General features: G+C 33.9%; 1 protein-coding gene across 3 annotated transcripts in view; it reads right to left on the bottom strand.

Annotated features, from left to right (window-relative positions):
- LOC133197692 (mediator of RNA polymerase II transcription subunit 15-like) overlaps positions 1–13,005 on the bottom strand; it is a 49,183-nt gene that overhangs the window by 31,009 nt on the left and 5,169 nt on the right. Inside the window, exon 1 of one of the 3 annotated variants that reach the window (XM_061333845.1) lies at positions 5,670–6,107. The exons of the other annotated variants lie outside the window; for them this stretch is intronic. Within the exon in view, the coding sequence (XP_061189829.1) occupies positions 5,670–5,772 (103 nt within the window). The 5' untranslated portion in view covers positions 5,773–6,107. Of the gene's footprint in view, positions 1–5,669; positions 6,108–13,005 lie in introns of those variants that run through there. 3 annotated transcript variants of the gene reach the window in all.

Here is a 13,005-nt window from a genome sequence, read left to right as displayed (position 1 = left end):
TATTCTAGCTTAAATTTGTGAATCAATAATAAGATACAAGACACACTAATTCACTCTCTAGAATAATTCGTATTAAGCCTCAGGATACGACAATGCCTTGGAGAAGCCAATTTTGGGATTGAATTTTCAGAGGAAATTTCCACAACCTAGCTAGAGTGAGACTAAATTAGTGAAAGGGAAATCAGGTGATAAAGTGCTGTAGGTTATAACTCTGTAGCTTTTTAAAAAAATCATTTTTCCTTTGCTATTGTCAATATGGACTTGCCTACAAATATGGAAAGCAAATAACAAACAGAGAGAGGGGAGGGGGGTTTCAATATTACTTCAAGGCCAAAATTCTGGAAACCTATTAGGACTGGGTGAGAAAATGCTTGTTGAACATCTTTTTATGTTTGCTATTTACCACTACCTTTTCATTATCTACACAATTACTCTACACAAGATTGACCAGTGGTGGTGGCTTCATAATTGTTTCAATATATTAGAGAAAATATTTGATTACTGCAGCAGATAAGTACAAGAATATAATCAGGGATTAAGAGACCAGTGTAATGATAGACATTATATGAATAAACCTGTTTATCAGAGGATGATTAGCTTTGCTGATGAATCCTTTAAGTAATAAGACAATCCATCCACAATATCGCCCAAGGGCCACTGGTTCAAGAACCTCACACTGACACTACTGGCACCACACCATTGATACAAAATCAATGTGAGAAGTCTAAACCATATTTAATCCCCTCTAATGAGGAATCACATCTCTAATCAGATGATGTTTGCAAAAGGCAAGTTTTTTCCTCACCCTGTATGTTTTATTGTGTTAATGGGAAAATGCAGTCCTTTTTTTCCCTTGGGATTATTTTGTAAATGTTTATTTCCTGTTCCTAAGTAGTGCTGGTGACAGTCTTGAACTGCAAAAATAAAAAAAAAGATAACAAAATATAAAAGCCGTCTTTCACCATTTAAGGTGGTTTTAGTGTTTCAAACCTAAGTCAATGTAAAATTTGGTATGTGGTAACTGTTCATTGATAAGGGTTCGGTACTTAGAGATGAAAGTTATGGGTCCTTCAGATGTGACCTAAAAACACCAAGGTCATGGAAGGCATTGGCACAGTAATGATCCCCCACTGCTCAATGGCCCTGAGTGCCAAGTGCGAAGTAAAGATCTACATCTACATGCCATGATGCATCTGAGTAAAATAATCTTGCCAGGGATGTAAGCTACAAACAATCAATCTGTTTTCTTTTTAATACAGTAGAACTCAGATATCTTGGAGACTGATATCTTGAATACCATGGATATGTCAAAGTGTTTTGGATTAATCCCAACCACTTATTCTTTGAGAATTTTACTCTCGATATCTCTAATCCTCTGATGTCTCGAAGTTTTTTTTCTTGGTCCCATCGACTTCGAGTTAACAAGGTTTCACTGTATTATGTCTCAGTAATAGATGGAACAATTATCAATACATTTTGTACATAAATTATAATTGTTCCAGATGCAAGAAAAACAATATCTGTTTTCAGACAAAGTATTTATTTTTCACAAAAACCATTTTCTCCCTGTTGTCTCTCGATGAGGAAAAAAATCTACAATAACAATTTAGTAATGACTCTTTTTCACTTGTGGTAGCATTTTGATTTTTTTCAATACACAGTTGATTGCTTCTGATATTAAGTAACAGAAATAGCAAAGATGTCGCTTGGTAAAGACAGCTATGGGTGATGATGATTTTTTTTCTTCCAGGGCGAGTTCCAATACTGCATGGCTGAAGAAATGAAGCCATTGTAGTGGAAATTGAGATGTTAGCACATGAGGAAGCTGATCAGTTCTTCATTAGTTGGAAAGCATTGATTCCTTAACTAAAAAGTCCTCTCAGTTGAAATGCCAAGGCTTAATAATACTAGGCCCAAGATCTTCACACCCAGCCATATTGATCCCAGCTATCCTCAACTTATGTTTCATACAGGAGCAAATTTTTAGAGAGCTCTTTTACAATTGCCCTCTTTTTCTTTCTTCTGAAAAGGCTTAAAAATTCTTCATAAAGGGGAAAATCAGAGAAACATAGGGGAACATGAAGAGTAGTTATGTAACATTTTATAGTACATGTAACTTATCATAATGCTAGTGTATGGGGAGAGCATACTCGGTATAACATACAGTCAACCCTTAATATCTCAAATTTGATGGGATCAGAAAAAAACTTTGAGATACATGAGGATTTGAGATATAGAGGTTAATTAAAATACTTAAAAAGTGCTTTGGACTTTCATTTTACTTCAACATATCCATGGCATTCGAGATATCAGTGTTCAATGCAGTTGCATTACAACTAGAAATATGTCCATAGGACATGAATGCCCCACCAGGGTTCATTTAACAACATGAAAAGAAATGTACCTTGTTTCTTAGTTTAAGAATAGGTTAAATGAGGAATAAGGAGGCAAAAGTCACAGGGAAGGTTAAGGTCAGACGATACGTTCCTCAAATATCTGTTTTGCATATCTTCATATTGTGTGGAAAATATTCAAAATTTTCGTTACATTCTGATTTCTAAACTGGTTTCTAATTGTCTTTAAAAAATTGAAACACTAAAAATTGTGTTATTGGCTAATTAAGTTTTTTCCAAAAGGATTTTATAGGAAACAACATCCTCTGGTATCTTGCACAAATGCCTGGTAATGTACCTCAATTTTTTGCGAGTGAACATGTTAAAGTAGTAATACTTCAGTGACAAAATCTTAGAAAAAATTATATATTATTGAGGAACGTATCGTCTGTCCTTAAGGTCAGAAAATTATGACTCAGTTGAATAGCTCTCACCAATTTGTATTGGTGTATGAAGTTTGATGAAAATATCTTGAATAGTTCCCTTGAAACTGAGTTTTAAACACAATAAATAGTAAAGTCAAAGGTCATAGAAAAGGTCAAGGTAAAAAATTGGGCACAGTTGATAAGTTCTCAACATCTAATGTGTTTAGATAAAAATATCTTGAATGGTTTCTTTGAAATTGAAGGATAGTAAAGTCAAGGTCATAGAGAATGTCAAGGTCCAAAAATGTTGATGCAGTTGAATAGCTCTCACTAGTATATATTAAGCATATAAGGTTTGATAAAAATATCCTGAATAGTTTCCTTGAAACTGAGCTAAATGCAAAGTGTGACAGACAGACAGACAGAAGGATGGAAAGACACACGGATGGAAGACGAACATGACAAACACTATATGCCTCAGCTATATTCATGGCTGGGCATAAAAATCTCTCCAGGGTGTTTTATCAGGAAGCTCAAAGAAGACATTGACTTAGGAAAGGTTAATCAGGAGGTCAGATACAGAAATGCTGATATTGGTACAAATAGAATGTGGCTAAGATTTAGCTGATGTCGGTACATTGTCAAATAATAAGGGCTACGATTTAGAGTGAGCAAAACATTCAGGACAGAAGACTAAACAGGTAATTCCAGGTAGGTTCAAAGAAAGTGATACTAGATATTAACTAGGGATGTCAACGAATATTCAAGTACTCGACTATCGTTCGATCATACCGACTATCGACTAAATTTTTTTACTTGTTAAAAATTTGCTATATGCTAGTGATTTTAAATTCAAGGTAATAAACTTGGATCCGCACAATGCATTTATTAACAGATCAATCTCGTGAGCTAAACTCAGGGTAAGGCATAACTGTTGAAAGGAAATTATTTGCGTGTCAATTTATGTTCGGCAAAATCTACAGTTTCGGCATACTTTAAAAATATCAGGATGGAAAAACAGTGAAATTACAATTTCACAGTTATGTGAAACTGAACTTGCATCCTGCAGTGGAACATCACATTTTTATGTATCATATTGTATGCCCAATCCGTCAAACATATCGAAATCTTGGGTGAAACTGCAGAGCCAGAAAAATTGTTGCTATAACAAACATGATTATCAAAGATTGTCTTCCTCTTACTGTTGTAAATGAAGAGGGCTTTCAAGAATTATTTGATATTATAGAATGATCTAAATTATAAAGTTTCAACCTGCAAATTCCAAGAGATCTCGCATAATGAATCTATTCATTAAGAATAATTACAAATGTAAACAGCTGTTACATGATTGTAAATGCATATAAATTGGGGCAGTTATGGGCGTAATTAAATGGTGTTTCTTTCTGATATTAATATCATGCAGTCATTTCAAGATTGTATTGATTGTTTGCACAAATCTCATAATTAAAATTTATCGCAAACTCTCTCTCTGTTTTTATAAGAGGTACGCTTTAATTGTTTACCAGTCACAGGGCACCGACAAGACACGTTAAAATGGCTTCAACTAATGGGTACATGTACTAGCGTTATGAAAAGAAAGGGCAATTGCAAGCGTTTAATATCCCGCATTTAGATAAAACGTGCAGTAAATATCATATTTGAAATTAAATACATTGGATACATATATTTTTTACTATGTAAATGTTTACGATTCAGAAATTAATTGTATAATGGTGATAGTGTACATTAAATATTGTACAAGTAGTCTGTAAAAGACAAACAGTGAAAATGACATGAAAAATTAATTTAAATTTCAACGAGTACTCGACTATCGTTCGACTAAAGCCTCCAACTATTCAACTAAGCTGTTGAAATAAAATTGACATCCCTAATATTAACCTATTTCCCCTAAATAATGTTTCTTTTTAATCTTAGATAGAACACAAAATTCACCTTTATTTATGTTAAAAAACATTTTTTGGAAACAGTTAATAAAAATCAATCATGTCTTATAAAAGAAAATTGCCCTCTGCTTCTTTCCAATTTTGAGTCTATGGAACAAATAAAAAAACTCCTTTCACCAGGAATATGAAACAATTGAAGTTGAGTAACCTTTCTTATTACAAGGAATAATTGATTGTACTCAGATAAGGATGAAGACACAGCTACTCCAGTAATGAGCTGCTGTTGGCTAAACTGACAACACATATATCAGTTTTCAAAATCACTAATATTGAAAAGTAATTACTAAAGCAGCTGAGACCCAGGTATTGAAATTTCTGTCTGTTTCATGGACAAACAGGTATTGAACAAGAATCACATTTCAAATAAACATCATCTTTAAATGAGTTCAATGTCACTGAATTAAAAGATTTTATTTCCATGAATTTGTTATGAATTTCAATTCAATAGTCATGTAATCTGAAAACAAATGATAGATTTGGCCTACATGTAATCTGAAAACAATTGATAGATTTGACCTAGCTTTTTCAGTCTTGAATTTGAACCAAGATGAATAAAAAAAATGTATAAAATGCACTCAGATACAAGTTAAGAAAATCCTCAGATGAATCAAGAGATTTTTTATTTCTATCAATTCACAAAAAAACCCCAAAATTATTAAAATCTATCAATTTACATTTAGGTATATGTATTGAAGCATATAAGTAAAACAGTGTACTTTTTATGAATTTTAAAAATTTGAGAAAAAAGAGGGATGCAGAACAAAGGGGAAAAAATAAAGACTTTATTTGAAAAGTTTTCATAGTACCATTTCATGAATTTAGAAGAGACTATTTTGAAGAATTAAAAACTACTGTAACATATTTAACTTGACTTAAGACAATATCAATTTGGAAAATGTAGAGAATATAAATCTACATACAGAATACATAGAAGCATTGATACATACAGGTATAGTATCCCATGGGGTTCCAGGCTATATTATTTTGGTACATCCCCCGATTGATGGAGTAGGGGTCTACCCCATTGTACCCTGGTTGTCCAGAATACATGCCCCTCTTTACAGAAAGCTGCACATCATGGACTAGGTTTTCATGCTAACTTCCTCACTAATTTATAATAAGTCACTTTAAGACACCAACACAGTTGTATTACTCTGAACAAGTGTCAGTCCGGAAATCTGGTCCCTTATCTCAGTGTTTTATCATTTCTATCTAAAACAGAGTAGGAAATGAAAAACACTGTCCTCGGAAACATTGTCTAACACACTTCATGCTGTGACCATGTAGTAGAAAGAATTGGAATCAATTGGTCTAGTCCCAGGTAACATATCACTGTGTATGCTGGGCAATTCAATAGCTAATTACACTGCCATCTGATGTGGTGCTACTTCTGTGGCATGAGGACAGCTTACTTGTCCAATACTATGTACCACTGAACTCTGAACATCTCTCCCCCGTGGCTATTCAAATGTGCTTCCTCTGTACATGCATTGATTGCTAGCATAGATTTCCTATATTCATTACATATTTTTAATGCATGGCTTTTCTTGACGGAATGAAAGGGATAAAAATTAATTATCCTTGAATTATCTGACATTACGGTCTTTAAAATATTGACTGCTACATAGTAGCAGTGCTTCAATACGTAAAGATAGCACCATGAGCCAATGACAAATAGTTGTGTTTGTGTGGACTTTCTAGAGAGTACGTCTGTACTTCAGAATCAAATAAGTGGCTAGCAGGCCACAGTAATGTGTTTACTCCAGAACAAACCGTTTAATTTTAAACATCTCTGTCAGAATCAGGAAATAACGGCTTATTATATTGCGTATTAAAACTGTGGCACTTATCCAAGAGACCATAGTATTTGGGAGTACTACAGTATAATCATTACCCATATATTTCTGTAATTAAAATAATAATAATTCAAAACAGCTATGCCTATGGCTTATATTTATACCTTTGATTTTATTTTCAATGTACTACTACACGAGGGTTGGCTCCATATAATTTTATTTTATAATGGAATGACTTTCCTCGAGGAATTTTGATTTTTTTCTACCATCATGAATTCCCATATGCCCAAATGAAACAAATGCATTTGATGCAAATTCTGTCTGCTCAATTTATAACATTCACTGAGTAATCCATAAAATTTCATGCTATTGTACCGTGTACGTAATAGCTATGGGGTTACAGAGAACAATATGTTTCAAAACAGTGCTCCATAATTTTGGTTTGTATATTATATACTTAATAAATGTCATATGTTTCCTCTCATATAACTAAGTTACACAGAAATTCTGTTTAATTTATGAATGTGCACCAGTCCAATAGTTACATTAGAAGAATTGAAACATAATTATGACATGTGTGTGTGTGGTGGTGGAAAGGGGGGGGGGGGGTACTAATGCATAAAAAGTCAGTCATTACTTTTTTTTTTTTTACAAAGTACCCCCCCCCCCCAAAAAAAAATACATATATAGAGTGGAATCAATGTGTTTACAGCACAAGGATAGGTGAATAATTGTCATAAAATTTCTAAAGCTAAATACTCAGGGAATAATTTTCTTTGCAGAAAGAGAATACTGGTTCTATTCCCATTATGAATGAATAATCACATTACAGAGGTGAAATCTTAACCCGAGAGCAGTTAATCCAAAGTAACATCTGTTAGTATTTCTTACAAAAATGGATGGAAATTGTGCCCTTATACACACATATACACACACAAAAAAAATTGCTATGCTTTTCATTTTGTGCAAGGGCACACGACCTTAATGTTCTAAGCTACCATAACTAATTGTATACAAATGACACAAAATCTACTTTTTCAGGCACTTAGTTGAGGAAGCTATATTTTGCCTTCCATGGATATTCTATTCAATATTTTCTGAGTGCTTGTGATAATGTATTTTTTGATATTGATTCTTTCTCAAGCATAAGCTGGAAAACTAATCTGTCGTGATGTTGAAGGGCATGCAACAGGTGTCAACTAAAAGTCTGTTACAAACATAAAACCCCCACGGACATACAAGTAACAAATTAATTTACAGAATATATTAATTAGTAAGCTTTTCTTCTAATTTATGTAATTTCATTGCAAATTAGCACCATCTATCTATTGCCATATTTCAGTCCCCCACCTCTTACCCCACCCCACCAACCTTTTCAAAAAAAAACTTGTAAACTCTAATTTGTAAGAGCATTTTATCATTGATAAATGAGTAAGACAATCCCAATGAAATGTGCCTATAGTATCAACATACTATAAACCAACTTTTATTTGCGAGCCAGAAATATCCATGATTATTGTGACCTCCTTTCCTCGTGAATATTTATCGTCGTGAACCAATCATTCACCTAATTATGTATTTATGTAGAATGTTGCCTCAGTCGTGACCATTAGTAATCAGGAATGGATTCCAAACTGAAAATCGCAAATAAAAGATGTTGCGAATAATAATTGGTTTACAGTATGTTACTGCATTGTGATTATTTTCTTAATAATCCACAAGATGGTATACAGTATATCACATCTTACTCATGAAACCCCTAGTTTGTGTAATTTTAGTCCCATTCTAGCAGGGGCCATATTTGAATAAATATGGAAATGCACAACATTGGGATGCTTGCATATTAATAAGACTTGTCAAGGCCCAATTATTCAGACCATTCTTAAAGATTGAAGAAATTTTTTTTTAATTTTCTAAAAAAAAATTTCCGTAAAATTTCCCACACAAAATTTTGATCCCCTATTGTGGCCCCATCTTATTCCCCAGGGCTGTAATTCAAACTACACTCAAACTCACTTTCATTGAACTCTCTTTATTTGAAAAATCTGTTATTGTGAAATGAATTTGGTTTCCCCCTAAAAAAACTGAGTGACTGGTTTTTGGAGCAGGTTCATTCTTAGGTAATTATAAGTCTAATGTTGACCAAACTTGCATGGATGATACATCTAAGGACACACACTACTGGACTTGTTTCTGATGCTGGATCTGACCTATATTTTCTGGATGAGTGACCAGGTTAAAGTTTTTGGAGCAGATCTCATTTCCAAGTATCTATAAGCCCTATATTGACCAAACTTGCATGGGTGATACATCTAAGGATGCACACTACTGGACTTGCTTCGGATGCTGGATCTGACCTATATTTTCCGGATGTGTGACCAGGTTAAAGGTTTTAGAGCAGATCTCATTTCCAAGTAACTATAAACCCTATATTGACCAAACTTGCATGCATGATACATCTAAGGATGCACACTACTGGACATGCTTGGGTGCTGGATTTGACCTACATTTTCCAGATGAGTGACCAGGTTAAAGGTTTGAGAGCAGATCTCATTTCCAGTAAATGTAAGTCCTATGTTGACCAAACTTGCATGGATGATACATCTAAGGATACACACTACTGGACTTGCTTGGGATGCTGGATCTGACCTACCGTAATTTTTGGGGTATATGTCGATGGGGTATATAGGTCGAAAGGCTCATTTTCCGCCGTAATTTTTTAAAAAATCCTTAGATAGGACGAACTCGGAAGATAGGACGAGGCTTTGTTTATCAATTTTCTAGAGATTCTTACATAGATACTACGCATCAGAACATGTTAACCTCTTTAACTTAACCCGTGATATTAATGTATTGAGAAAATAAACTGATACTTTTATGAGTACAGCTTTTTAATAGTGTTTTATACAAACACAGTTAAAACTTCCTTGAATTGTGATATAACGTATTTTCTCCAACTTGCCTGTTCAATGCCGTCGTACTTTGACGCTGTCGTTAAACACATAAATAAGGTAGTATACAACAGCTATAATTAGGAAAATACCCGAAATCAAACAGCAATCATTTCCATTTTAGAACATCGTGGACACATTCTTTTATTCCGACATTATTTACCGGGGTACAATATTAACTTTGATGACCGTCATTTTTATATTTCTTGTCCAGGGATTTTGCTAAAACACGCAATTGACTATTACATGTAACAGTGAGCAATTGAAATTAATCATACCAACATGCTATAATTTTGCTTGAGATAATGTTGTATAAAAAATAAATTTAATTGAGAGTACATTCGCAATTTAACAGTCATCATGAATTTCACAGTTTTGTTTGTTCGATGATGTATAGCACTAATACCCCCTTAACGGCACGTGGATCATGCCCCGCAGGCGTTTAAACCAACACAGGTGTTAACACCTTTGTGTACACAGTACATATCTCTTTATCTGTCAGACAATTAAAATTCTATTAGAAGTCAATCTTTGTATAATTCAGTGTACCCCTTGGGATATAAAACAAAATAGTTATGACTAGCGGTATATTTGGTAAATAATTTTAGGTATTTACTGGCAACAATTTATTTCACGCATTTTACATTTAAACAAATCACAAGACAATGAAAACATAGGTAATCAGAGATTACAGAGCTCACCTCAACGAATGTTGTCTTTAAGTAAAACAAAGTCCCACACTAAACTAATAATCTAGGAGTGTGCATCCCTAGATGCAAATTTATGCAATTTTGGTCTGATAGGGCTTGCAATTACTTGGGAATAGACTTATCTGAAAACTTAAAACTAGTCACTCATCCAGAAAATGTAAGTCAAATCCAGCATCCGAAGCAAGTTTTGAGATTGTTCGTCCCTTGATGCATCATCCATGCAAGTTTGGTCCATATAGGCCTTATAGTTACTTGGAAATGACATCTGCTCCAAAAACTTTAACCTGGTCACTCATCCGGAAAATATAGGTCAGATCCAGCATCCGAAGCAAGTCCAGTAGTGTGCATCCTTAAATGTATCATCCATGCAAGTTTGGTCAATATAGGGTTTATAGTTACTTGGAAATGAGATCTGCTCCAAAAACTTTAACCTGGTTACTCATCCAGAAAATATAGGTCAGATCAAGCATCCGAGGCAAGTCCAGTAGTGTGCATCCTTAGATGTATCATGCATGCAAGTTTGGTCAATATAGGGTTTATAGATATTTGGAAATGACATCTGCTCCGAAAAATTTAACCTGGTCACTCATCCAGAAAATATAGGTCAGATTCAGCATCTGAAGCAAGTCCAGTAGTGTGCATCCTTAAATGTATCATCCATGCAAGTTTGGTCAATATAGGGCTTATAGTTACTTGGAAATGAGATCTGCTCCAAAAACCTTAACCTTGTCACTCATCCGGAAAATATAGGTCAGATCCAGCATTCGAAGCAAGTTCGGTAGTGTGCATCCTTAGATGTATCATCCATGCAAGTTTGGTCAATATAGGGCTTATAATTACTTGGAAATGAGACCTGCTCTAAAAACTTTAATCTGCTCCAAAAACTTTAACCTGCTCCAAAAACATTAACCTGGTCATTCTTTAGCTGAAATTGCAGCATCTGAAACCTTGACTGGTACAATGAAACACACCAGAAGCATCATCCATGCATCTCTGACTAATATAGGCCATAGAAGTACTTGAAAAGAAAACTGCTCCAAAAACCTTTACCTGGGACGCCGATGCCGAGGGTATTACATAAGCTTCCCCAACTTCGTTGAGGTGAGCTAAAAATATTTAGGTATACTATTTCAATTAATTGTTACATATAAATGTTTAAAAAAAAAATTACAATTGCGATTGTGAAAACTCTTCTGTATTTTAAACTTTGATACGGTTGCGGTTTTATTTTTAGTAAACGATTGCGACTTCCAACTTCACAAGATGGACACAGCATGTTGTAAATATACTTTGAGACATTATCTACTAGATGATTTTATAAGTTTATTTGTACATTGACGGTTATTTAATGGAACTTATTTTGTAAGAAATCAATGGAATAAATATTTAATTCTTTATTGTTTATTTTTTCTCGGTAAAATAATTTGAAAAAATACGAAAATGGCACAGATTTGCTTTAAAATTGACGTAAATTTTACTGATTTTGGGGCATTTTTCGTAAACTTGAGCCTTAGATAGGACAATTCGTTAAATAGGACAATCCCAGCGGTTCTGAGAAAAAAAGGATTGTCCTATCTTCCAAAAATTAAGGTACATTTTCCAGATGAGTGACCACGTTAAAGTTTTTGGAGCAGGTCCATTGCCAAGAAACTATAAGGCCTATCTGTACCAAACTTGCATAGATGATGCATTAAGGGACGGACACTCTCAAACTTGCTTCAGATGCTGGATTTGACTTACATTTTCTGGATGAGTGACTAGTTTAAAGTGTTTAGATAAGTCCATTCCCAAGGAACTGCAAGCCCTATCAGACCAAAATTTCATAAATGTACATCTAGGGATGCACACAACTAGATTATTAGTTTAGTTTGGGACTTTGCCTTACTTAAAGACAACATTCTTTGAGGTGAGCTCTGTAATCTCTGATTACCTATGTTTTGTTATGGGTAACCCGGAATATCTGTCCAAATTAAACATAAAATAAAAGATGCACAAAGCCACTATGTAATAAAGATTTTGTGGAAGTTTCATTAAATTGCATTCAGTAGTGTAAGAGTTGCAGATAACGAATGACTAATGGACAGATGGACATTCCTATCTTTACTGTATGTGTTCTTAAAAAAGCGGGCTTCATATTTTAGCAGATTTGGTAGAGACAATGATGTGTTAATTCACAGTCATTACCAAAACCCTCAGGATATTTTTAAAGGCCCAATTTTTCAAAGCTAAGAAGCAAGTATTTCCCCCAAATTTTTGCTCAATATTCCAACCAATTCAAAAAATTCAAAGCAATATACACGTAACTGCATTGACTGTTAATTTTCTTCATCTAATGCATTTAGCAGTACTACATGCTTTATCTATTTCTAAAAATGACCGTCTTTTCTCATAGTCTGAATTTTCTCCAGTTCTCCGTTCATGCAAAATACATGAAGACATGTCATATTACATTATACACATGTATTTAATCAACTAAAGAATAAATGTCATACAAGTTATTTCAGATACTTCTTTCAAAATATTCAATTAAAAAAAATTGATGTGTCACTCCATTTCAGTGAAGCTAGTCTCCTGCAGTTTTCTCGTCATAAAACAGCACTTTTAAATCAAAAATATACTTCTGATCACATTACTTGAGTATATTCTTATTAGACTGATAAACAATAACAACATTTCAAGAAAGCTGAATATCAGATTATTCATTAGGCCTATTAAACATTTATATGGAACAATTTTTGCTTATATATGTATTTGGAAAAGTACAGAAAATTGAGGGGCCTCTTAATTTCCCTGGAGTGCCTGTAGTTTTTTTCACCAACTGGCAGG

Source organism: Saccostrea echinata, unplaced genomic scaffold, assembly GCF_033153115.1.
Source record: "Saccostrea echinata isolate AGI-Se365-2 ecotype Australia unplaced genomic scaffold, CSIRO_AGI_Sech_v1 ptg000030l, whole genome shotgun sequence".
In the NCBI taxonomy this organism is placed as follows: Eukaryota; Metazoa; Mollusca; class Bivalvia; order Ostreida; family Ostreidae; genus Saccostrea; species Saccostrea echinata.
This window is presented reverse-complemented; position numbering and strand designations above follow the sequence as displayed.